This window comes from Cinclus cinclus, chromosome 30 (genome assembly GCF_963662255.1).
Source record: "Cinclus cinclus chromosome 30, bCinCin1.1, whole genome shotgun sequence".
Taxonomy (NCBI): Eukaryota; Metazoa; Chordata; class Aves; order Passeriformes; family Cinclidae; genus Cinclus; species Cinclus cinclus.
This window is the reverse complement of record NC_085075.1, coordinates 1,261,141-1,287,103: the sequence shown is the minus strand read 5'-3', so window position 1 is coordinate 1,287,103 and position 25,963 is coordinate 1,261,141. Positions and strand designations below refer to the sequence as shown.

The following is a 25,963-nucleotide window of genomic DNA, read 5'->3' as shown; positions in this document are numbered from 1 at the left end:
TTCACTCTCATACCCAAAAAATTCGATCCTTTAGTACTGAGTTAGAATCACAACTTTTCCAGGTATTTTTTTTTTAATAAATGGGATTTTTGGGTTGTTTTGGAGCTTGTGGCAAAGCCCAGCTTGGCTCCTCTTAGGAAGATTCTTTTTTTTTCTTTTCTTTTTTTTTTTTTTCCTGTGTTAATGATGAGAGAACTGGGAATGCTTCTCTGTACAATCCCACATACCTGCAGCACCTGATCTTCACCATCCCAGCAGCTCCTCCCTGCCTTTGGATAGCAGCACTTAGCAGTGGGTGATTATTAATATACTGTCATTGCTATCACCAGGTGATTCCCAGTCCCCTGCCCTGCCCAGGTGTGATGGAGATGGAGGAGGTGCTCCTGCAGCTCTGGGGGGAGGTGGCCAGGCTGCAGGAGCTGTGCTCGGAGCAGGGGAGGCTCCTCCAGAGGCTGAGGGCCAGGAAGGGGCCGGCCCTGGGTGAGTACGGGGTCCCCAGACTGCACATTTGGGTCATTCCCACTTTTATCCTGGCAGGGTCATTCCCACCCTTATCCCTCAGCGAGTTCCTCTGGTGAGGTGAAGGGGCTTCAAGCAGGAGCGTGCCCTGAGCCCATGGTGGCTTTTGGGTGTCGCTGCCAGGGCCACTCCTGGTCCTGGGACCATCAACTGGAGAGGGTAGGAGCAGGGGTGAGGGGGATCTACAGCCCAGAAAACACCCAGAAACTCTCTGGTTTTCCAAGGATTCCCCCTCTCTGTACTATCCTCTCCCCTCAAACACTCACATCACTCCCACGGGGTCTGGCACCCTTTCCCCAACCCTAAAATGGGAATTTTGTGGCCAGGAGGGATTGGTTTGGGCAAAGCTGTGCTGGGAAGCTGCAGCCTCCCTGCCCTGGGGCTCCTGCCCTTCCAGCTGTGTCCTTTCAGGACTTAAACCAAAGCCTTTCCTGGGATGCGCCTGGAGTTTGGGGACACAGGGATGTCCCAGTCTCCTGAGGGAGCTGATGCTCCTCCAACCCTCAGCCCTCCCTGTTTGTCCTCAGTGTCCTTCCTCTGCTGGCCCAGACTCCAGAGGGGACAGGTGAGCTCCGCCAGCCCAGGGGTTCCCCAAGCCCAGCAGGAAAATAGAACAATGGGAAGGGAAATAAAACCCCCTGGAATTCCCAGGAATGATACCTCTGCCTTGCTCTCTCCCAAAGACATCCCGGTGTCGCTGCCTGTCCAGTGCACAGAGGATGTGGTGACAGGGGATGGGCAAAGGTCACCTGAGAGCTGCCAAAAACACCCAGGCACTCTGACATGCTCCACATCTCACCTGGAGGGCTCTGCTTATCCTGTGGAACAGCCCCAGGCCACCTACAGGTTCCCCCCGAGCCCTGGGAGCAGCGCTGGAACTGGAGGAGCCACAGCTTTTGGCAGCACCGAGGGGGAAAAGGGGGATGTGCTCACCTGGATGAGACCCTGGATCCTCCCTGTCCCCTGGGAAGGAGGGAGAGCTCCCTGCAGCACTCCAGAGCTGGAGACACTGAACCCAGGGGCTGGGGGCTCCTTCCCAAATCTTCTGGATCTCTACCAAGTCCCGGAGGTGCTTGAGAGGGAAGATGCTCCCAGGGACGTGGTTCTCCCTGGGGAGGCTCTGGTGGAGATCCGAGGGCCTGTGAAGGTAATTTGGGAGCCTGGCAGACAATTTGGTCCATGCTGGAGTTATGGCATCAGAGACCCTTCACCCTCAGCCCTGGACACACGGGAGGTGTGGCAGAGTGGGGTTATTTCCTTAAAAATCTCTGGGCACCCAAATTTCTGGTTCCCAGGGGGATTGGGTACATGAAAGCCCCTGAGGTCCGGCTGTCCAGTCAGGACATCCCTCCTGTGGATTCCTTGGAGGAGTCAGTGGGGGGAAAGTTCTCTCGGCCTCCTTCAAATCTTCCACTTTAACAACTTCAAACTATTTCCTTCATTCTCTCTGATCTCCATGCCCCATAACGCATTTCAAAATCATTCCAAATTATTCCAGTCATTCTGAAAGGATTTCTAAAGACCTCTCTGAGCTCTGGCCCCTCAGGTCTCCTGGTGAAGCTTCACCCCAGTCCTGGCCTTCACACCCAGGGTCCCTGGGTTGCCAAATCCCTTTCCTTTCATCCTTTTTCCTAAGGGAAGCCCTTAAAAATTGTTTCATGGCTTCAGGGGCTGCGCATTCCCACGGATAACTCCTGATTTTGGGCTGTATTTGGGAGGGAGTTTTTCAAGGAGAAGGGGGAAGTGGGGTTGTGTCTGTCTGGGAGGCCCCAAAGGGCTGTGTCAGCACTCAAATGACAATGGCACAGGGACATGTGACAAATGTGCTGCTCAAAGCTGGTTTTCCTCCTGGTTTGGAGGAGGGAAATTTAGAGGAGGCTTGGGAGCCACGGGCACATGGGATTGTCCAGTGGGATTTATGGAGGATGGGGTGAGGGGCAGCTCGAGCTCCCCCAGGTTCCAGCCCAACCCTTTTTGGGCACAAAAAGGTGGAGTCAAGTTTTGGGGGCTGACCCAGGTCAGTCCTGAGAGTCTCTCTGTCCCAAAATCCCTCTTTTTCTCACAGACGTGTTGGACTCCAGGCTGGGTGCTGGAGGAGGGGACATTGGGGACTGGCCCCACCTGTGAGGCTGCTCCAGCCTGTGACCTGTGCCAGGAGATTTTCCCCTCGGATGCAGCGGAACACGCAGAATATTTGAACCATGTTCTGGCCCATCTGGAGTAGGACTTGTTTTCCCAATGGGAAATCCATGGATTTGCACCCTGACCCACAGGACAGACTCTGGACATTGCCAAGCTGGACTTGATGGCCTCAGAGGCTCTTCCAGCCCTGTGGCTCTGTGGTTGGTGAGGATTCTGGGATCCTGCTGCTGGTTCGGACTGGGAGCAGTTCCCACGTTCCCCATCCTTCTCCATGCTGAATGACCTCTCAGACTTGGATTACCCTGGATGTGTTTTGGGTTATTGATCTCTGTGGATATTGATGACGATCCCATCCCAGGGTCTCGAGGTGTGAGGGGGAGCTGCAACTCCTGGGAAAAGGGAATTCCTCAAAATTTGCCTTTGAGTGGAAATGAATCTTCCATAAATAGTTAGGGATGTTTGGGAAGGCACGTTGGCTTTTTCTGGGAGATTGGAAGGTTGGGTGGAGAATCTAAAGGCTTTCAGGGTCGCTAAGAATTATCTTAATTCATTAACAGTAATTTGAGTGTTTTATAGCACTTCCATCAGTGATATCCAGTGGGATTCCCAAAGGAATTTGCAGGGGCAGTGGGGAAACTGAAGCACAAATCATAGATCAGCTCTAAATCCCACTTTTCTTTCAGAAAAAATCTCATCTTGGGCTTTTATGTTTTGCAAATTTCTCCCAAAGTGGATTTGATGTCTCCTGTTTGAGGAAACTTGTGTTGAAATGGAGAACCAGGCTCTCCTGCAATTCCAGCAATCAGGAAGAATTGGCATCTCCAGCTCCAACATCTCTCTGGCAGCACAGAAAAGTCAGGAGTGAAGTTTCTTTCCCAAAACAGAGCCACATTAATGGATTTACTTGTGCCAAACTTCTGTGCATCCCCAGGGTCCCTGGAACCATTTTCCAAGACAAATCTCACAACTTATTTTTATCTGGATCTGCATCTTTGACCTTGGATTCTCCATCCACGTAGATATTCCAGCCCTGGGTAGAGCCAGGGCTTTTATTTAACTGAAAATGGATTTTCTCAGGATTTTCTTGGGGTTTTCTCCACATCACAACGAACTTTCCCACCACCCTCTTCTGAACCAAGACTCATCCTGTGGCTCCTCAGATTAATTGGGATTATTTGATAGGGATTTATGCTTTTCTTAGGGGAGAAACTGTCATTTCCCAGGTGAATCTCTGGAAACTGCAGACCCAAAGCTGGAACAAGGATTCCATCAATTTATTCCCATTGATTGACACCAAATTGCTGAAGTTGGCCAGAAGGAGGAACCCAGCTGGGCACTGCTCACCTGGGAAACTGAATTCCCAAAGCAGAAGCACAGATTTGTCAAGAGTCAAAGTCCCTGTTGTGGGGCTGGTGCAGCTCTGCAATGCCCAAAATTCCATGGAAAATCCCCCTGGCAGCATTTGGGGGCAGCCATGAGGGAATTTTGCATTGATCCTCCATCCCTGGTGAGCCAGGAAGTACAGCAGTGGCAGCTCCACAGACCTGGCCTCTCTCGAGGACATTTTTAGCTGTGGGGTTAATTAATCCCCCCCTCCCAGATGGGCCCCAGGGACACTGAGTTTCCTTTTTGGATCCAGCCTTTTCCAGGGCAGGAACGTGGCTCTGTCCCTGAAATAACTTTAATTACAGGGTGCTGGTGGGGCCCGTGGGTGGGGGGTGGTTCTTGGGGCCAGGTTGGGCCCCAGGAGGGTGGGAGTCATTTTGGGAAAGGCAGGAGCCGGGAGAGGGCAGATTCCTGCCAGAAGAAGTGGGAAAATCAGGATTGGGTGAAACCTGTGCCAGGAGAACTTGGGGATAAGGGTGCCCCACTCTTGTTTTCCAGGCAGGGATGCAGTTGGTGATGATGCTCCTGGGGAAACCACGGTAGAAAAAAAAAGCAGCTGGAAATGGGACTTTGTGTGAAAAATGTTCATTTTTGAGGGTTTCTTTTTCAGGGTCTGGGCTGTGGGAGGGGGAAGGGGCGGTCCTGGTTCTGGGGGTGTCCTGACACTGAGCTCCGGGAACTAATCTGTGCTTAAACACTCCCGAATTCCAACATCTTTTGGGGCCACGTGTTCAGAGGAGACAAAAGAGATGAGGGGTGGGGCAGGGCAGTGTTTCATCCCTCTGATGGGAGAGTGAGGTAAAAGGGAAATTTCCTGCCCAGGACCAGCATTTCTTTAAGGAAAGACTCTCTGACTGCTGTGGTTGTCCCAAGTCTCCTGAATTCCCATCGGAAATGAGGGATGGAGGGAATAATCTCTCCCCCCATTTGCAGCAGGAGCCCATCTGTGCCACCAGCAAGGATGGGAAGTCATTAATGCCTCTGTTAATTAATAACTGACCCTCGATTTTCATCCCTCATTAAGGGAAGGGAAATGTTCCGTGATCCTGTTGTGTTTGGACATGAGCTTGAGGAAGCAGAGGCTGGAAAATGGGACAAAAAAAATGTACATTTCCAAGCAGTTCAGTGACTTCCAAGTGTCGTTTTTGGAAGAGTTGTAGGTGACAATTGAGCCCTCCCCAATTTCTGATCTTTTCCTGCTGGGACAAGGGGATTTTTGAAGAGCAAAGGGCCGGGTTTGGCCTCAGCTGAAGGGTGAAGGGGGGTGGGAGATGGTGGAGCATGCCGGGAGGGGTCACAGGGGGGTCTGGAGGGAGATTCTCGAGGGGATGAGAGTGAGTGAGGAGGTCAGGAGATTTGGGGGGCTGCTGGGGGAAGCTGGAGAGGGGCTGGGGGGTTCTGAGGGGGTTTGGCAGTGCCACTGGAGAGGATCCGAGTGGGACACTGGAGGGGATCAAGGGATGGTGCTGAAGTAGAGTCGGGATGACGCTGGGGAGGATGAGGATGATGCTGGGGGCACAGAGGGTGGGTGATGGTTCTGGAGAGGGGACCCTGAAATGCCAGAGGGGAGGGGGGAGGATGGGGTGAGAGGGGAATCAGGGAGATACTGGGGAGGAGGATAACGGGGGTGCTGCTGCAGGGAACCTGGGAGGGGGGGGGCAATTCTGGAGGGGGGCGCTGAGATGCTGAGGGGAAGGGGGAGCTGGGGGGCAGCTGCGGGCAGGGGCTGGAGGGAAGATGGGGGCGAGGCTGGGGTCCATTTGAAAGCAGAGGGGTCGCTGCGATGCTGGGGGGAATCGGGGGAGGCGGGGCGGGGGTGCTGCCCGAACGCGGCCGCAGGAAACCCGGCGGGCATCGCCCCCCCGGCCCTGCCTCCAGCCCCCGCCTTCCTCCTCCTCCTCCTCCTCCTCCTCCCGCCGGCCCTGGGCGGGGTTTGGCCCCGGCGCCGGGCGATGCCGGAGCCGGTGTGAGCGGCACCGGGGCTGCAGCCGGCGGCGGCCCCCCCTGGCCCCCACCCCGGGGGGTGCCCGGGCCCCCGGCCCAGCCATGCCCGCCGGCAGCAACGAGCCCGATGGGATCCTCAGTTACCAGGTGGGGGGCGGCGGGGGGATGCTCGGTCCCCCCGGTGCGGCCGGAGGATGCTCCGTGCCTGCTTCACTGCGGCATTTCCGACCGGGGGGGGGGGGGGGGAAGGAAACTGCAAGGGGGGGTGAAGGGCATCGGCGAGGAAGGAGGTGTCCGTGAATTGGGATGCCGGGGGTGTGGGAGCGGGAGTCCGGCCTCTGAAACGGGGTGGCGGGGCGGGGGGCGCAAAGGGGAGGGCGAGAGGGGCTCAAGGTGGGCGCAGGAGGGAGGGGAAGGGGGGGAAGGGCACCTGCGTGGTGCCTGCTGGGGACTGCCCCCCCACCCATCGTCTCCTCCACTGCCTCCTGTCCCTCCTGCTCCCCCGTCGGCCCCCGGGAGAGGGGACAAAGGCCACTGTCCCCGCAGAGCCCCGCGTCCCCCCCTCGCTATCCCCCCGTCACTGCCCCACAGTCCGGGGGGCTCCTCCGCTGGGGAGGGGGGCAGGGGACAGGTGACTGTGTTCCCCCATTTCAGCGTCTCCTTGTCCCTGTCCCCCCCCCGCCCCAAACTCAAGGGACCGGCTGGAGCTGCTCTGGGTGACCGCGGCAGGCGGGGAATTAATTAATGAGAGGTTGGGAATTAATTAATCTGCCCGGTAATTACTGCATGAAGGGAGTTTCTGTCCCCCCCTGCTCTGGTGACTGTCGTGTTCTGGTGTGACCGGTGTGTCCCTCCTCAGCCCCATTTTGGGGGTCCAGAGACCTGTCCCCTCTCCCGTTTCCAGTTGGGTCCAGTCCTAGTCCCAGCTCAGATCCCGGCCCGGGAGGGGTCCCTGGGGTGACACGGTCCAAAGGACCCCAGGGATGGCTTTGTCGAGCAGGAGGGAGATGGAGAGGGGTGAGGTGAGGTCTCTGCTCTGTCACTTCAGCAGCCCCCAGGTAGCTCCTGCTGCCCTCATCCCATGAGAACAGTGGGTCAGTTTAATTAATTATTAATTGCACCTCGAGGGAGGTGAGTGACATCAATCCTCCCAGTGCTGCTGGTGGCTACTCCTGGTGTGCCCTGGGCTGGGGACCAGGATGGCTCAAGGCTGGTCCTGAGCCTCTGCTTGGGGCTTTTCCTCATTTTCAGTTACCCCAAAACGTCCTCACAGCAGGAGATTTTCTTTCCTAATCTGAGGAGTTGCATGGAGTCAGGGAAACTGAAGCAGAACCCCCCAAAATCCCTCTGGGTGACGTGAAATCCCAACAAAATATAAATTTGGAGAGGGGGACAGGACACACCAAGCTCATGACATGGAGGAGGATTGAAATGGGTTTTCTTGCTTTGCTCCAGCCATTCCCCCTTCTATTCCTAGTAGTAACAATTCCTTCCAGTATCCAAAAAGAAAACCAAAAAAACCCAAAAAACCCCCCAAACAACAAAACAAACCAACCAAACAAAAAACAAACAAAAAACAAAAAACAAACCATAAAAAAACAAAACAAAAAAAAACCCCAAAACAACTTCCAGGCAGTCAAATTGAGTTTTTCCTTAGAAAACAGCAAATCAAACCAACTCTGGCTGCTCTGGAACCCCAGGGTGAGCGATGCTGAGCTCGGCATCCTCTTTCCAGCCCAGTTTGGATGGTTTGATGGTTCCAGGCTGTTGGCAGAGGAGGAGGATGGAGAGGGAAGGCTGATTCCATCCAGCTGTCCTGGGGTGACTCATGCTTTGGAGCCATCCCTCCTTCCTGCTCCATCCCATCCCAAACCCCCAGCTCCACAGCCACAAAGTCCTGCAATCCCCCCGAATTTCCTCAGAGGAACATTCCTCCCAGTCCATCTGAGGAGCCGACTTGCACTGGGACAGTCTGGAAATTGTTCCCCATTTCCTTCAGTGGCATGTCCATGTGATTTTGGGGATGCTGCTGTGCCCAGGGAAGGGCGATGGGATGTCAGAGCATCCGTGGACCCACAGGTGCCCACCTGCTCCTCCTAAAGCTCCTGGAGCTCCAATCCTGGTTAATAACCCTGCAGTGGGCTCTGTGCTTGGATCCCGGCGGGATTTTCTCTGCTCAGCCCTCGGTGTCGCCTTCCCTGGCAGGGTCATTTTACAGCCGGGTCACCTTTCCGGGCAGGTGACCTTTGAGTCCAGCGGCGCCAGGGAGTGAGCTCATTAGGGCTAACGAGTCTGGAGGATGGAGATGCTGGATTAGTTAATCTTGGGAAGTCAGGCAGAGCTGGAGAGTGAGGAGAGGAAAAATGGGGCTGATTTGGAGCCTCTGTCCTGCAGCAGGACTGGCTCTGGCTGATGAGGATCCCCAAGGGATGGGGCTTGTACCAAAGCGAGGCCTTCCTGGAATTCCCTGACTTTCTGCAGGAAATTTTGATGGAAATCAGCCCTACCCATGATGTTTCTTTTCCTGACAGTTTGTACCTCACTTGTTCTTGGGGAATTTGGGTTTGCAATCCACCCAAACGCTGATTGTCCTTCCCCTGGCAGGATGCGGTCTTCTCGCCCAATTCTGCGGAGTTTTCCTTAGAACAGAGCTGGGTTCTTTCCCTCCACTGTTTTCCAAATGGGCACAGTTTTGGGGAATGTGGCTGCAAATAATCCCTGATTTGGCACCACAGATTCTGATTCTATTCCTTTTTGTCTCTGGAACTGAGGGGCACAAGGTGCCACCTCCTCCTGGGGGTATCTGACCCCCTGATCCATCTGGAGTCCCCCAAAACTGGGGAGTGACATGAGGATGAACGGGAATGGGATATCCTGAATGGGAAGCAACCCACAAGGTCCTGGCAGTGACCAAGTGACCCTTTCTGGGAGACCCTGAGGAGCACGGCCGGGGCTCTGCTGGGCTGCATCCCCCAATGGAGGCAAAACTCCCCCAAATCCTGCCGGAGTTTCCCTGGAGTGCAGGAAGGGAGTTTTGACAAAGTGTTTTGGGGGACAAAGAGGCTTCCTGTGTCACCCGTGGGAGGTTTGAATCTGCCACTCCCAACTCCCTCCATTTACTCCCACTACCACTTTTTTAGAATTCCCATTTTTAATTGCGATTCATTGAGCCCTTTCACCCCGTGCCTTTTCCCAGGTCGGATTTTGGTCCCTTTTGGCAGCTCTGGAGGGAGCAGGGTGGTAGGAAGGGCAGGAGGATGGCGATAGATGTCACTGGAGTGAGGATGGAAAAACCACTGGCGCAGGAAAATCTGGCTGCTGGGCAACCTGGGCAAGCCTGGGAGTGATGGCGGGGGAGCAACAGTGAACTCTGGAACTGGTACTCAGGGACCAGCAACTCATTCCCAATGGGAAGGTTTCTTCCTCTTCCTCTTTCTCATCAAGCTCACCAGTAATTGGGACCCGAAGGTTTTCTACCCATTGGTTAAAGCAGGAATTTGGGGATTAAGAGCAGATTCCCTGTTGTTTTCTAGCTGAAATCATAATCCATTTTTTATTCTCCATTTTCCAGTAACCTCACAGTCAGGGTATCATTATCAACACAAGGGCAGCATCTGCCCAAAGGCGTTGGAAATTTTCTTTACAAATTCCAGCTGTGGTTGCTCTAAGCTGGTTCCCAGGGAATGGGGGAGCTGTTGCTCCTGGAATTTCATCCAGCAGCCCTGCCAGTTCCCCCAGTTCCCTCAGGATTTTGCTCCTTTTCTACCTTCAGTTTTAGGATTTAAAGTGTGGGTGTCATTTTTGTTGTTTTAATAGTTTTCAGTCACCACATTAAAATCAACATGAGGATGAATCTCATCCACTCAGTCATTCCAAACCTTCCCTTTGAGCCTTTAAATGAGGAATAACTGGGGAACTGATAGAAAATAAAGGTGGTTGGGCATTGCAGGGTGTTTGTTTGCACAAGTGATGGGATTTTGGTTTTCTTGGATTGTCCAGGGGGACAAGGAAGGGGAAGGTGAGCAGTGGTGATGTCTTTCCTTTAGAATTTGAGACATAAAAGAATCATGGAATGGTTTGGGTTGGAAAACCATTGGATCATCCTGCTCCACCCCTCTGCCATGGATACAGGGATACTCCCCACAACCCCAGGTCACTCAGAAATCTCAATTAAAAGATGGAAAATGCAGTTTTCCATGCAGAACTCGCACCAAGGGGAACCTGAGCCTTACTGGGATGAAGAGTCACCTCTGCAGGACCTTGAGGGCTTTTGAAGGTCATTGGTGGCCACGTCCTGTGGCCAAGAGCCACCCAGGGAGTCCTGCAAGGAACCACCCTGAGACCACAAGTGGCTCTTTCTCCCCAGCTTGGAAATCCCTGTGTGTTTTTTCTTTTTTAAGAAAGGAACCACAGAAACAAAGCAGGCAGTTGGTTTTTTTTAGGTCTGAAATGCCCAGATTTGGGTCTGAAGTCCCTCTCCACCTGTAGTGGACTCCCATTATGTACTACATGGACGGGTTTATTTGGGAATGGGAAAAGAACCTTCCTTGTTTCTTGGGCTGTGTCTGGAGGAGAAGCTGTGGTCCTCATGGACTGGTGGATGGACAGGGAGGTTGGAGAGAGTTCCACAGACCCATCCCCAAATTATCCCTTCTTCTCCTTGTTAGAGACATGATGAGGAGGCTGTGATTGATCAGGGCAGGACGAGCAACGTGGTCAACATCCACTATGAGAAGGAGGAGCTGGAAGGTGAGATCCTGCTGGGATCCTGCTGGACGGGCTACCTGGGAAAAAGTCCCTGCAATGCCCCTTGCCCATTGTCACATCATGAGCAGTAAAACCTGTTGTGGTCCTTGATTAAACAACAAATTATTGATTTATTTTTTAATGCGATGGCTTTTAAAGCCCTGGTGGAAGCCCAGGCGTGAATTGTGTCCGTAGGGTTGGATAATTCCCATCCGTTTTTCCCACAGTAGCTGCTCCTGGCTTGGAGAGGGCAGGAGAATCATTTGATGTGGTGCTGATTCCCTGTTTTCCCCCTGGAATTCATCGTCATGGGACTCCTTTGATCTTTTCTTGTCACCTTCTACTATAAATTATTTCAAAACTATAATTATTGTATTATCTCCTGCTTAATGAGCGAATCTGAGGGCTGTGGGTGGTGGCGTTGTCCAGCCCAAACTGGAATTTGAGAAGGGTTTTGGCACTTTCAAGGCACATTTAGGTGACCCCAAACCATCCCTTGGTGTGAAGCTCGAGTAAAACAGGCTTGGAAAAAAGGACAAGTCTGGGAAAGTCAGGGATCCACTGAAATTTGCACGAAGGGAAGTCAGCATGGGTTTTTTGGGGTGTCCTGTGTGGGGCCTTGATGATCCTTGTGGGTCACCTCGCACTGAAGAGCTTCCATGACTGTGGGTTCCTCCTGGGGTGGCTGCACTGGCTGAGCCACCAACCGTTCCCAACATCCCCGTTTTCCCAGGCCACCGGACCCTGTACGTGGGCGTGCGAATGCCGCTGGTGCGCCAGAGCCACCGGCACCACCGCGCCCACAGCCAGAAACACCGGAAACGGGAGCGGGAGAAGGACACGGTCCCCGCCGAGCCGGGATACCACTGTGAGTCCTGCTGGGGTGGCCACCAGGGGACTTTCCAAACAGGTCCCTGTGGATACTTTGTGTGGCTGTTTTACCAAGGAGAAGTTTTTTTTTTTTTTTTAGCAAGACTTCCCTCTTCTCAAACTTTTCTCAGGCTTTGGAGTTAAATCCATAATGTGTTTAGGGATTCTGGTGTAAAACTGGAGGTGTGGGGAAGGAAAGCAGCCTATCCTAATGGAGTGTGGGATGGAGGCTCCGGGCTCTGTGAGAGCCTGGAGATAGCTGTGGGAGAGGGGCCAGCCCAGCATTTATGGCTGGACTGGTCCCACTGTGATGCCACTGGAATGTGAGCATGCTGGGATGGATCCAGGCTCAGTAACGGGATAGGGAATCTCCTCCTGTCCCCAGACACCCCATCCCAGCGGGTCCAGTTCATCCTGGGCACAGAAGAGGACGAGCAGCACGTCCCCCATGACTTGTTCACGGAGCTGGATGAGATCTGCGTGAAGGAGGGGGAGGATGCCGAGTGGAAGGAGACGGCCAGGTAAATCCCTGGGCTTTGGGAATGGCAGGAAGCTGTCTTAGGAGGGGTTTAGGTTGGGTACTGGGAAAAGGTTCTTCCCCTACTGGAACAGCTCCCCAGGGAATGGTCACAGCCCCAAGGCTGCCAGAGGTCCAGGAGCATTTGTACAAAGCTCTCTGGGACAGGGTGGGATTTTGGGGTGTCTGGGCAGGGCCAGGGACTGGACTTGATCCTTGTGGGTCCCTTCCCACTCAGGAGATCCCATGGTTCTAGAGGTCAGGGAATGGTTGGACATTGGGGTTTGGGGGTTAGTGGGATTTTTGGGGTTGTCCTGGGCCAGAAGTTGGACTTGATGGTCCTTGTGGGTCCCTTCTAATTCCAGAGTTTCCATGATCCTGTGATCCTCATAGGTCCCTTCCATCTCTGGATATTCCACGATTCCCTGATTCCAGAGCTCAGGGTCAATGCTCTCAGTGCAGTTGTTGGGGTGTCCTGCACAGGGCCAGGGGTTGCACTCTGTGACCCTTGTGGGTCCCTTCCAGCTGAGGATATTCCATGATCCTGCTGCCAGCTGCGGTTCTCTGGGACATGGAACTTTCCCCATGGTTTTATGCAAGGGGTTGCAGGGCTGGGACCGTTTTATTCTGGCTGATCCCACCCCAAATCCACAGGTGGCTGAAGTTTGAAGAGGATGTGGAGGATGGGGGCGAGCGCTGGAGCAAACCCTATGTGGCCACGCTGTCCCTGCACAGCCTCTTCGAGCTGCGCAGCTGCATCATCAATGGGACGGTGCTGCTGGACGTGCGCGCCACCACCGTCGAGGACGTCGCTGGTACTGGGGGGGCCTGGTTCCCCAAAATCCTGCCCCAGGGGTCGGGGTTCCCAGCTGACCTGACGCAGTTTCTAGGATGAGAGTGGGGTTTGGATGTGCAGCTCTTGCTGGCAATGTGGGGGCAATTGGAAAGCAATTTTTGGGTTAGAGAGCAACTGGACAAAGTTTTACAGAAAAAAAGAGAATATTCTGCAGCAAAAAGAGAGAATGTTCTGTAGCCAAACAGACAATATTCTGCAGTGAAAGGGAGAATGTTCTGCAGCAAAAAAGAAGAATGTCCTGCACGTTTTTGGGTATTTCAGGACATGGCTTTTCAGCTCTCTCTAAGAGCTGACCCTCATTCAGTAATGATTCCAGGCCAGTTCCTCACATTACATTGGTTTCGTTTTCCCTTCACACCCCGGGGTTCAGGACTTTAAAGGCAGAGTGGCTCTGGCAGGGCAGGTTCATTCTCTGACCTTGTCCCTGTCCCACCCAGACCTGATCCTGGCCCAGCAGGAGCCGTCACCAGAGTTCGATGAGCGCACACGGGCCAAGGTTCGGGAGGTGCTACTGAAGAAGCACCACCACCAGAACGAGAGGAAAAGGAACAACCTCCTGCCCATCGTGCGCTCCTTCGCTGATGTCAGCAAGAAACAGGACCTGCACCTGCTTGAGAAGCCAGGTGAGGTTCTGTGGGGCTTGGAGCCAGGTGAGTTCCGGTGGGGCTTGGAGCCAGGTGAAGTCCTGTACAGCTTGGAGCCAGGTGAGGTTCTGTGGGGTTTGGAGCCAGGTGAGGTCCTGCAGCATTTTAGCACCAGCTGGAGGTTTCTGCCAGGCTTTACCACAATGTGAAGGTTTCTCCAGGGATTTGGCACCCGGTGAGGGTTCCTGCCAGGTTTTAGCACCCCGTGAGGGTTTCTGGAGGAGATTGTCAATGGGTGTAGGTTTCTGCCAGATTTGGCACCAGTTGAAGGTTTTTATTAGGATTTGGACCCAAGTGAAGTTTTCTCCCAGGACTTTAGCACCAGGTGAGGTCTTCTGCCTGTCTTTAGCCTGAGGTGAAGGTTTCTCCAGGGATTTTACTCCAGGTGAGGGTTTCTCCAGGCTTTGTCACCAGATGGGGGTTTCTGGGTGACTTTGTCCCCATTAGACTTGTTCTGGCAAATAACAAACACCCCAACTCCTCCTTTCCTCCCTTTCTGAGTGTCTTTCTCTCCCTTCCCAGCCCAAACCCTCACCCCTCACCCTTCTCCCACCACTGCGGAAACAAAAAATGGGGTGACCCCTGAGACCAGTGCCATGGACCTGAGCAAGGTGAGACCCCTGCACCTCTCCCACACCTCCAGGGGGGTGAGAGAGACCATGGGGGGCCCTGAGGGCTTTGTTTTTGGGGGATTCCCTAAGAATGGCTGGTCCTGCCCAGGCGGAGCTGCACTTCATGAAGAAGATTCCAAGCGGAGCGGAGGCGTCCAACGTGCTGGTGGGAGAGCTAGATTTCCTCCACCAGCCCCTCGTGGCCTTTGTCCGTCTGACCCCAGCTGTACTTCTGTCAGGAATGACAGAAGTTCCCATCCCAACAAGGTCTGAAATAGAAGTACAATGTTTTTATCTAAAAAAAACCCAAAACCACCTGAAATTGCCCCACAATTTGGAGCCCAAGGGAAAAAGTGGGAGCTGCAAATTTCTCCCATGCCACTCCTCACCTTCCTTCCTTCCCCGCTGGATCTTTGAAACTTATGGACCAATTTTAATGAAATTGTCCACAAAATTAGATTTGTGATTGGCTTTGGTGAACAATTCAGCCCGTGGAGGAGGCAGGGAACCAATGTGTTCCCCCTTGAGGTCCCAGGGATATCCCTGGGTGCTCTTGGAGTGAAGCCCCATTCTCCTCTCTCAGTTTGGTTTTGCTTGCCCAGGTTCCTGTTTGTTCTGCTGGGACCAGGAGGAAAAGCCCATCAGTACCATGAGATCGGCCGGTCCATGGCCACCACCATGACAGATGAGGTGTGACAAGATAAGAGGGATCTTGGGGTCACTTTTGGGGTTCTTCACAGTTCCCTGTCCCTGGAGAAGTGAGGAAGAGGATTTGCTGTCCCAGCCTTTCATTCTCACCCCAAACCAGGCAGATTTACATCACCCCAAATCCTGGGGGCTGAAGTCCCTGCTGCGTGCATTGTACACCCCATCCTTCCCTACAGAGTACTCAGGACATTGTCCAGTGGTGACATCTCCTGGGCCAGAGAACAACTCCCCTTCGAGCCAACACCTTCAGTGTGGCTGTGGGGGGTAGGGCTGAAATTCCACCCGGAATTCATCCTGCACCTCATCCTTCCCACATCCAGGGCTGGCCCCATCCCAGGGGTAGCATTGCCAGGGTGGTAGAACTACTCAAAGCCACGAGGGACATGACCTCATGGAGGAGATGATTACGGGCACCACAGTGCCCTGATTTTTCCTGCTGGGGGAACATTTCCAGCAGGAGATTTGGGGAAGATGATCCTGCTGTGGCCTAAGGGAGCTGCCCTTATGAGGACACCTGGGGCGGGTTATGGTCTCACCTGGGAGTCTCCTCTGGGCAGGTTTTCCATGATGTTGCCTACAAAGCCAAGGACCGGGCTGACCTCGTGGCTGGCATTGATGAGTTCCTGGACCAGGTCACGGTGTTGCCACCAGGAGAGTGGGACCCATCGATCCGAATCGAGCCCCCCAAAAACGTCCCCTCCCAGGTGGGTGCTGCAACAACAACCCAAATTCTGGTAAACTTGGAATTCCTTGTTTGGCACAGCCACACCCAGGCCAGGAGCAAAAACAGCTGGTGGTTGATAATATACCTGAAGAATACCTGTTTTGAGCTGAATTCTGTGTTCGCAGGAAAAGAGGAAGATGCCAGGAGCTCTGGATGAGAGTTCTTCCCACAGCAAGCCAGAGAAGCACAGTGGTCCTGAACTGGAGCGGACTGGGAGGTGGGAACTCTCCTGGTTTGGTGCCTTCTGTTTTGCCCCCAAAATCTGAGCAGGAACCTCCCCTTCCAGCAGCTTTTGGGGTCACCTGGTTCAGTGAAAGGGCTCCATGTGGCCACCTTGGTTCCCTGGGGTGGGGTGCCTGGGCAGGGGGGAGATCTGGGCAGGGAGGACACCTGGGCAGGTGGGCCCAGCCCCAGCATCAGCACCCTTTCCTGGCTTTGGAGCGGGGAGAGGTGTGGAAACACCTCCAGGTGTTTCTGCATTTTCTGCACAAAGGAAACCGAAGGTGCTCTCCCAGGAGAACAGCCTGAGTTTCCCTCCCTGCAGGCTCTTTGGAGGTCTGGTCCTGGACGTGAAGCGCAAGGCCCCGTGGTTCTGGAGCGATTTCCGGGACGGTCTGAGCCTGCAGTGCCTGGCGTCCTTCCTGTTCCTTTACTGTGCCTGCATGTCCCCCGTCATCACCTTCGGGGGACTGCTGGGGGAGGCGACCCACGGCCACATCGTGAGCTCCTCTCTCTGTCCAGAGTGTGGAGAGTGGGAAACACCTCAAACTGACCCCCCCCAGGCTGGTGGAAATTGTCCCTGCCCACGGGGAGTGTTTGGAGCACAAATCAGTCCCTGCCAACCCAACCCGTTGGTCCCTTCCAACCCAACCCACTCTGTAATCTTTGAAATCTCTTGGCTGCTGGGAACTTCCTTTGGGGGTTTTTTTGGGGAAGTTTTTACCTCTCATGATTTATTTACTCACTGCTCTCTCTCTTCCCTGTCAGAGTGCCATGGAGTCACTGCTGGGAGCATCCATGACGGGTGTGGTTTATTCTCTCTTTGCTGGGCAACCCCTCACCATCCTCGGCAGCACTGGACCCGTCCTGGTCTTTGAGAAGATTCTCTACAAATTCTGCAAGTGAGATGTTTGTCTTCTATTTTTTGGGGGAAAAGATTTTTTTTTCTTTTTTTGGGCAGGAAGGAGATGTTTTCTTCTCATTTTCTCAGTGGGAGTTGTCAGATTTAAGTTTGCTGGGTCACAGTGGTCTCATGCTGCTGCTGTCACACAGGAAGGGTTAGAGCCCTTGGGCTTAAGGGTCATTTAGGGTTTTTGGCTTGGGGTCATTTTGGGATTTTAGGGTTAAAATGAAGCAGTAGGAGAAGGAGGAACCAGAGGCTCTGGATGGATGCCCAAGGAAGGTGAGACAAATCACTCTGGTTTGGGAATGAGGGAGGGTTTGTTTTCCACTGAGTACAAAACTTTTAAACCTGTTTTTTGCTGGAAGAGGAAATAGATTTTGCCCAAATATCCGTGTAGTTTTCAGTTGGAATATTTTTTGTTTTGGGAATTTTATTGAACAAATAGGAGCTATTCCTGGGAAATAGCTCTTTTCTATGACAGCACTTTCCTCTTGGTGACTTTGGTGTGAGATTAACCCCCCTCATCGGAATGAAACTTCTCATTCAGCCCCCAGCTCGCTGTGGGTGACTGGGGCAAACACAGCTGGTTTTGGTGTCGGGGCTCTGGGGGACGTGGGAGAACCTTCCGCAACCTCCATCATCCTTCAAGGCATTAAGACAACATTAATTAATTCTAATTAAACACTTGGCTTCTCCACCTACACCCTGCAACCTCGAGGACATGGAGACATCAATTACCACCCGCAACCTCCACATGCTCCCACAAAGCTCCTAAAGTTCTCTGGAGAAAGGCTTGGCTCCAAGGCCTGTGCTGGCCTTTCCCCCAGGAGTTGTTGTGGCTTTCCAGGGAATACACGCTCTCCTATCTGTCCCTGCGGACGTGCATTGGGCTCTGGACCGCATTCTTCTGCGTGGTGCTGGTGGCCACAGACGCCAGCTGCCTGGTGTGCTACATCACCCGCTTCACCGAGGAGGCCTTCGCCTCCCTCATCTGCATCATCTTCATCTACGAGGCCCTGGAGAAGCTGAGCCACCTGCGGGAGACCTTCCCCGTGCACATGCACAGCAGGCTTGACCTCCTCACCATCTATTAGTGGGTGTTTCGTCCTCACCCCTCAGGTGCCTCTGGGCTTGTCCTGGTGCGGTTCCCTCAGCCCTGTCCCGGTTTCCCTCCTCCAGCTGCAAGTGTGAGCCCCCAGCTCATCCCAGCAACGAAACCCTTCGGTTCTGGAGGAGCAACAGGATCAATGTGTCGGGAATCACCTGGGGAAACCTCACGGTGACCGTAAGTGCCTTTGGCCACCAGTTCCTCAGGGAGGCCAGGGGTGTTCACAGCCACCATCTTCAGCTGACTTTGGGCTTCAAAGTGCTCTGAGAAGTCCCTGCTTAAACTCACTAGTACTTTTAACCTGTTTGGTCCTGGGAAGGAGAGTCCATCTTGTCCAGCCCATCTGGTCCAGCTCACTTTGTCCCCAAACTGGGGGATAAGAACTGTCCCCCTCAGCCGGGTTGTGGGACCTCGATCAAGGTTAAGGGAGTGCTTTGATTCTTGGAGCATTTGGAGGACTGAAGTTCCTGCCTGAAGGCAGTGATTGGCTGCCTTAATTGCTTCCTAATGACTCTAGGCCCTGCTGTCTGTCGGGTCTCGAATAAATTTGCATGTCTGAGCAGCCCCACAGGAATTGTCCCTGGAAGCAGAGCCCAGGTATGGGACAGGAACTCTTTGGGACATCTCCAGCCCTGTTTGGCCTTGTCCTGAGAGCTCTGACTGCAAAGGGATAATTTGTCTCTTTTTCTGTCCCATGGTTGTCCCAGCCCTCCTTCCCTGTCCCCTCTTTATCCACAAATTTCCATCTTTTACTCCCCCTCCAGTGTTCTCAGCCATGGTGGACTGCAGGATGTGCTGTGGGTCCATGGTGTCCCACCACATCCCACCTCTGCTCCCCTCTGTGTAATTCCAGCTCCGTGTGTCACTTGTTCAGCTGTTGAACAAGTGCATTACCTTGCAGCAAGACCCTCAACACCCACGCCCCCCTCCCCCCCCCGTTATCCCAATTTTCCTCCGTGTCCCAATGCTTTGTTTCCCCAGGAATGTCGCTCTTTGCATGGGGAGTTCCAAGGACCTGCTTGTGGACACAACGGCCCCTACGCACCCAACGTCCTCTTCTGGTGCTGCATCCTCTTCTTCTCCACCTTTGTCCTGTCGAGTTTGTTGAAGAAATTTAAAACCAGCCGTTACTTCCCAACCAGAGTAGGTAGAAGGTGGTGGCCTGTGACAGACTCCATGCTCCTTTCCCAAAATGCCATTCCTGGAGCACTGCAGGATTTGTCACCACTCAGGCTGGGAAATGCTGACCTGGGATATCCCTCCCTCACTTCCATGAGTGAAGAGAGGTTGTAGCATTCCCCACCTGCCTCATGACCTGCTCCACAGCAATGTTTTTTGACTCAGGCCATGGGATATCAGCTCTTCCAAAGTTATTTATTTCTTTTCCCCCTTTGAGCATAATTTGCTGGAGTGGCATTCAAATGAGGAGTTGCCATGGAAAAACAGAAATGAATGATGCCTCAGTGCCTTATTCCCATTTTACCCAGAAGTGTGGAATCTTTTCTAATTTTTAGTATTTTTGTTAATGACTGAATTAAAATTTGAGTTTTCTCTCTAATTAAACTCTTTCTACTGTCCCACACCAGATCCCCAGACCTCCAACGTGGAAATATCCACCCAAGGGAGCATGTCCTTGGAACAGTGGGATTTTAGGGATTAACCAGTCCAAGCATTGTGGGTGTCCCCAGGTTTCCCATCTGGTGTCTGGCCCCTCTCAGCCCCGGTTTCTCGCCCCAGGTCCGATCCACAGTGAGTGATTTTGCTGTGTTCCTCACCATTGTCATCATGGTGCTCATCGACCTCGGGATCGGGATCCCGTCCCCCAAGCTCCATGTCCCCCACATGTTCAAGGTAACGGGATTGTGGATTGGTGGAGAAGGCTTTTGGCACCTCAGGTATCACCAGGTGATGTCCAGGCAGGTGAGGGCTGGGCTGGAGGAGGTGCTGGTGGTGGAACCATCTCCTCTTTGACATCCAAGAGCATCAATCCCTGCTGGAAATCAGGAGACAGCCTCAAAACCAGACCCTGAACAGGAAACCCATCTCCAGCAGGACAGGGTTGGGCTGGAGGAGCTGCTGGTGGTGTGAGCATCTCCTCTGCCGCATCCAAGTGCATCAATTCCTTCTTGTCTTTTGGGAAGACAGCCCCAAAACCAGGGGAGAGGGGACTCTGGGACAAAGGATACTGGCACAGCGCAATTCCCTGGGAGAGGGTGATGAAGCCAGGGTGGGAAATGCTTGGACACAGGGATGGAGGGGAATGGAGGCCAGGGAAGGGTTTGGGCTAGGAGCTGATCCCACCATGTGTCGCAGCCCACCAGGGACGACCGTGGGTGGCTCATCAACCCCATTGGGCCCAACCCCTGGTGGACAGTACTGGCCGCGCTCATCCCAGCCCTGCTCTGCACCATCCTCATCTTCATGGACCAGCAGATCACGGCTGTCATTGTCAACAGGAAGGAGCACAGGCTCAAGGTGAGTGGCTGCGGGGGATGATCCCATCCCCCCCCCCCCCCCCTGCTCAGGCTGCAGGGCTGGGACAAGCTGTTGTCCCAAACACTTTGGGAAGGTTTGGGATAACACTAGGCTGTGTGGTAGAAGCTCTCCTGGACACAGAGAGGGGATGACAACTTTTGGGAGCAGCAAATGAATCTTGGAGTGATGTAGAAGGGTAGGGTTTTTTCAAATGTCAGGGGCAGCTGGGGTAGGGATCTCAATGAGCTCCAGGCATCACTCAGAGCCACGTCCTACCCTGCAAGTGCTGGGAATTCCTTTATGAACTAAAAAAAAAAAAAAAAATCAATTTAAAAATTATTATAAAGCCCTCCAGACCTACTTTATCTAATCCTGCCGGATTTTCATGCAAGATGTGAAATCCGCATTTGATTCCAAATGTTATTTCAAATGTTATTTAAATTTTCCAGGAGTTGACTTGTGCTTGGGCAGGGTTTGAGTCCCACCTGTGGTGTTGTGCTGATCCCTGAGAGATGCTCCAGTTCCATTTTTGCTCCCCAGAAAGGCTGTGGGTACCACCTGGACCTGTTCATGGTGGCCGTGATGCTCGGGGTGTGCTCGGTGATGGGGCTGCCCTGGTTCGTGGCTGCCACCGTCCTGTCCATCACCCATGTGAACAGTCTCAAAGTCGAGTCCAACTGCTCTGCGCCGGGGGAGCAGCCCAAGTTCTTGGGGATCCGGGAGCAGAGAGTCACCGGTCTGATGATCTTCGTGCTCATGGGCTGCTCCGTCTTCTTCACCTCTGTGCTCAAGGTGAGAGCAGGATGGAAACCACCTGCTGACCCATGGGAGTTTGGGAGGGGATGCAAAATTAGGGCCTCTCTCCCCCAGGAGGTGACGGCCAAGCCAGGATGGGAACCAGCCTCGGTGGCTTCCCAGGCCTTCAGACCCAGTTTGGGGAGCTCAAGCCAAGCAAACAATTCAAATCCCTTAATTCCCAAGTGTCCTCCAGACCCTCTATAGTGAGAGGGATCCTGGCTGGATCCCACCAAAGATGGTCTATCCCTGTCCTTCCCAGCTGGATTGGAGAGCAAATAGAGCAAAGGTTCGTGGCTTGAGATAAGGACAGAGGCAGATCCCTCACCAATCATCATCATGGGAAAACAGGCTGAAATTAGGGATACTAATTGAATTTATTACTGACAAAATCACAGCAGGATCATGAGAAATAAAACCAGACCTTAAAAACTCCTTCTTTTCCTTCCTGGAATCTTTCTTTCCTTCCTTCTTCTCCATCCTGAGTCCATCCCATGGGAGACAGCTCTCCACAAACTGCTCCAGCATGGGCCCCTCTTCCAGGGATCAGTCCTTGCTCCAGCCTTGGCCAGCAGCAGGTCCATCCTGGAGTCAGCTGGAGCTGGCTCTGCCAAATGTAGAAGAAATTTCCAGCAGCTCCTGGAGACCATTCCTGCTCCCCAAATATGGCCATGCAAATCCAACACACACACCCCCTGCCTCCCCCCCCCCCTCCCCCATTTTGGGTTTGAATTTGTAATTTTCAGACAAGCGGGACTTTATTGGCTGCAATTCACTCCCCCAAGAGCCTCCTAAGAGCCATTCCCAGGAGCTGAACCTTCCCAACTCCAGGTTCCAAGGAGATGTCACTTCCATGCATTCCCACAAGAGTTTGTTGAGATAATTTTTTACCCCCACAGGAGGTCTCAGATAGATGAAATGTGGCCCTAATGGATGAAATCCCCTCTTTGTCTCCAACCTCTCTGGAAAAGAGGATTATTCTGATGAAATGTTACTCAGAAGCTCAGCCTGACACAGAGAACAAAATCTGTGCTGGATAAAATCCAGCATGGGAAAGCTGGGAATCTTTAGGCAGTGCCTGAGAAAGGAGTGGTGAAAGAGAGTGGCAATACTGCAAATGACATTTAAAACCATTAATTACTGCATTTTTCCCCAGTTTATCCCGATGCCAGTGCTTTACGGGGTCTTTCTGTACATGGGGGTCTCGTCACTCCGAGGAATCCAGGTATGGCTGCTCCAGAGAATTTCCTCTCCCTGAAATGGAGAAATTGGGATGGGCAAAATGTCTCTGAGAGCAGGAATTCAAATGTTTTGTGTCAGGGACTGATGGATAGAGACTCAGAAAGTTTTTAGGGCTGTGACGTCCCAGTTCAGCACTGGAAAGGCCCAGTTCAGTGCTCTTTGATTCAGGCTTTAGGACAGGCTGATGTTTGGTGATGGGAAATTGGGGAATTTGGTGTGAAGGGAAGAAAATTCCACTGGTGTGAATCCTCACTGGGGATTCCCTGGGCAGAGAGATGCTGACAAGAGAAAAACCTGGAATAATTTGGAATTTGGTGCGCAAAGCCAAGTGGTTTTTGGATGGAGCGAAGGGAAAACAGATGCTGCTCCCAGGAGGAACAGAACGGGATCTAGGATTTCTCCTTGCTCCTAAAAACTCCACATCTCAGCAGCACCAGGAACTTTGGTAGTGCTCCCTTTCCCCTACAGTTCTTTGACCGCCTGAAGCTGTTCTGGATGCCGGCCAAGCACCAGCCAGATTTCATCTACCTGCGCCACGTGCCCCTGCGCAAGGTGCACCTCTTCACCCTCATCCAGCTGCTCTGCCTTGTGCTGCTCTGGGCCATCAAAGCTTCCCGTGCTGCCATCATCTTCCCCATGATGGTGAGAGATGATATTCCCAGTGTTCCCAGGGTTCCTGGTGCTCCCTGTGCTCCCCACTGCTCCCAGAGCTTGCAGCCCTGCAGGGATGGAAACACCAGCTCTGGCCTCACCCATCTTCCCTTTCTTTCCTGAAGGTTTTGGCTCTCGTTTTTGTCCGGAAAGTGATGGATTTCTGCTTCTCCAAGCGGGAGCTCAGCTTCCTGGATGACCTCATGCCAGAAAGCAAGAAGAAGAAGTTGGACGATGCCAAAAATGAAGCCAAAGAAGAGGAGGTAATGCCAGGAGCTGGAAATCTCTGGGCTGTGAGATTTTGTAATGGTTTGAAAGCAAACCCAGTGAGAGACTCCAAGTCAGAAATACAATTTAATAAGAAAAAATAAAATACTTGCAATAGTACGAAAGAAAAGCACTGCCAGAGGCAGAGTACAACCTGACACCCCGCTACCTAGGGTGGTGGTAGCAGTCCAGATGAAGTTGTCTTGTTGAAGTAGTGATCCTGTAGAAAGGTCTGGTAGCTCTTGTCCTCTGGAAACCAGTGGTTAAGGGCTGCCTTGGTGTTCCAAATCTCAGATTTTACCTAGGTAAGAAATGCTTGGCTCCTCCCCCTGGGTGGAGCATCTCCCAATGGGATGATGGAATTTTATCAGCCATGCAGTGGGACTCAATGGGCCATTAACAGGAGATATCTCCTGGAGGAAGGATGGATTGTGGGAAAGATAAAGAACATTGTCCCACCTGGTTTTTAACAGATGGTGATAGAATACAGACTTTTGGGCACATCTTTACGTTGTAACCTAGGACAGATTCCCTATTCATGTCATAGCTCGTCCTTAAATCATGGAATCGTGGGATCATGGAATGGGTTGGGTGGGAAGGGACTTTAAACCCATCCAGTGCCATCCCTGCTGTGGGCAGGGACACCTCCCACTATCTCAGGTGCTCCAAGCTCATCCAGCCTGGCCTTGGGCACTTCCAGGCTGGGGGAAGGGATGGGGAATCCATGGCTTCTTGGGCAACAGCTGTTGGGGGAACATCAGAGCTGAATCAAACACATCTCATAGCCTGGATCCCACATTCTGAACTTTTTTCTCTAAAAGACAAAATTCTTAAAGAGTTTTCCACTTGAACAGAGACATTGTTATCATTTTCAAATGAGTGTTGTAATAAAAATAATGATATTTCCGTGATGGTTTGTTCCCAGCAGTGTCACTAACTCCAGACACACCCACAGGGGAAGGTCTTTACCTGCTGCTAAAGGTGCCAGGGGTCAGAGGACAGGGCAGCATTCCAGGTTTTTACTGGAATTTCGTTGATTCCCTCTTCCCCTCTTGGATCAAGGAGAGAGAACTTGATTTGTCTCTTTTCAGGAGTCCCAGAAAATGATGGAAGCGGCTGCTGCGAATTCCGTTCAGCTGAAGCTGGGCAAGACCAGCAGGGTGGACACCCCAAAGCCCAACAGTGACAGGTAAAGCCCTCCCCAGGTCAGGACCCCTGGCAGGAGCAGTGGGAAGTGTCTGGTTCAGGTTTCTTCACTTGCAGATTTATCCCCAGTCATCTTAGTGGGAAAATGCCAATTTACTGGCAATTTAGGAGGTGATGGCACAGCTCTGACCCCACGCAGTAGCTGCATAATTCCTGTTTTATTCCAAAATGGCATCACCAGTGGGTTTCTGGGACCTGGAGATGCTCCTGCTACTACCTGAGAGGTCACAGGGGGAAACACCAGCTGTGGGTCTGCGACTCTGGGGCTTGATTCCCAAAATTCCTCGTCCAGCCAAACCATCCTCACCAGCTGAGCTCTGGTTTTCCAAGCACTCCTGTTCCTCTGGTTCCATTGCTCCTGGTGAGATCAGACCCCCATCCTCATGGAACACTGTGTGGAATATTCCTTGCAGGGCTGATCCTTCCGAGATCAACATTTCGGATGAGATGTCCAAGACCACGGTGTGGAAGGCTCTGACCATGAACACAGAAACGCTCTGAATGTGGGAGGAAAGAGGTAAAAACTCAGCTGTGGTGGGACGTTGTGGGGACAGCACACCCCAGGGCCTCCCTGCGCTTTGGCCAGTGCTGCCAAGCAAAGGGCACATTCCTGGGAAGAGGCAGCAGGACCGGGACACTGGCTCCTCTCTGCAGGGAAGTGTGGGGGCTGCACCTGAAATCAGACTGGGACCCCACACCCAGAGAGGCATTGAGGGGCTGGGGTATCTCCAGAGCTAGGAATGGAGCAGGGAAAGGGCTGGAGCAGTGGGGGGAGAGTCTGGAGAACTCCTGAGGGACCTGGGGGGCTCAGCCTGGAGAAAAGGAGGCTCAGGAGGGATCTTCTGGCTCTGCACAACTCCTGGACAGGAGGGGACAGCCAGGGGGGTTTGGGATCTGCTCCCGGAGAAAAGGGACAGAATGAGAGGGAACAACATCAGGTTGACCAGGGAAGGTTAAGGTTGGATAATGGGGAAAATTCCTTCATGGAAAAGTTGTCCAAGCCCTGGCACAGCTGCCCAGGGTGGGGGTGGAGTCATCACCCTGGAAGAGTTCCAAAAACTTGGGTGTGGCATTTGGGAACATGGCCAGTGGTGAGCATGGTGGTCGATGGTTGGATTTGACGACCTTAAATCCCTTTTCCAACCTCATCAATTCCCCGCATCTCTGATTCTGGGTCTTCCACTGCTGATACTCCCCCTCTTTTCCCCCGTTCCCACATTTAGGCACCTCGACGCCCCCATCGAGGAGCAGGGATGTGACTCAGGGATGTGCCAAGGCAGACACGGAGGAGCGGCTCGTTTCCCACCGAGGGGTCCCATAAAGCCATGCAGAGTTTCCCATTCCCGGGTGCTGCAGCCCGGGGTGTCTGTGTTGTCCAGCCTCATGTGTCCGTGTGTGTGTTTGTTGTGCAGTGGTGGAGGCTCCGCTA

General features: G+C 53.1%; 1 protein-coding gene across 1 annotated transcript; it reads left to right on the top strand.

Moving 5' to 3' along the window:
• The first annotated feature begins 6,093 nt into the window (after positions 1 to 6,093).
• On the top strand, positions 6,094 to 25,035 carry SLC4A8 (solute carrier family 4 member 8). Its single transcript, XM_062511128.1, has 25 exons — positions 6,094 to 6,138; positions 10,659 to 10,740; positions 11,471 to 11,605; positions 11,993 to 12,128; positions 12,779 to 12,939; positions 13,418 to 13,563; positions 13,597 to 13,603; positions 14,147 to 14,235; positions 14,345 to 14,502; positions 14,838 to 14,925; positions 15,501 to 15,647; positions 15,793 to 15,884; positions 16,212 to 16,386; positions 16,655 to 16,788; positions 17,638 to 17,883; positions 17,970 to 18,075; positions 18,880 to 19,041; positions 19,636 to 19,749; positions 20,212 to 20,373; positions 20,914 to 21,165; positions 22,325 to 22,393; positions 22,879 to 23,052; positions 23,187 to 23,324; positions 24,420 to 24,517; positions 24,948 to 25,035. Exons 1-25 carry the CDS (start codon positions 6,094 to 6,096, stop codon positions 25,033 to 25,035), a joined length of 3,204 nt encoding a protein of 1,067 aa, XP_062367112.1.
• Positions 25,036 to 25,963: the final 928 nt, after the last annotated feature.

Excerpts from the sequence above, each read along its gene's own strand:
- SLC4A8 (XM_062511128.1), top strand. The coding sequence starts at position 6,094 with ATGCCCGCCGGCAGCAACGAGCCCGATGGGATCCTCAGTTACCAG. Across the intron at positions 19,042-19,635 it reads GCCGTTACTTCCCAACCAGA|GTCCGATCCACAGTGAGTGA; the intron begins GTAGGTAGAAGG and ends TTCTCGCCCCAG. Across the intron at positions 23,053-23,186 it reads CCATCATCTTCCCCATGATG|GTTTTGGCTCTCGTTTTTGT; the intron begins GTGAGAGATGAT and ends TCTTTCCTGAAG.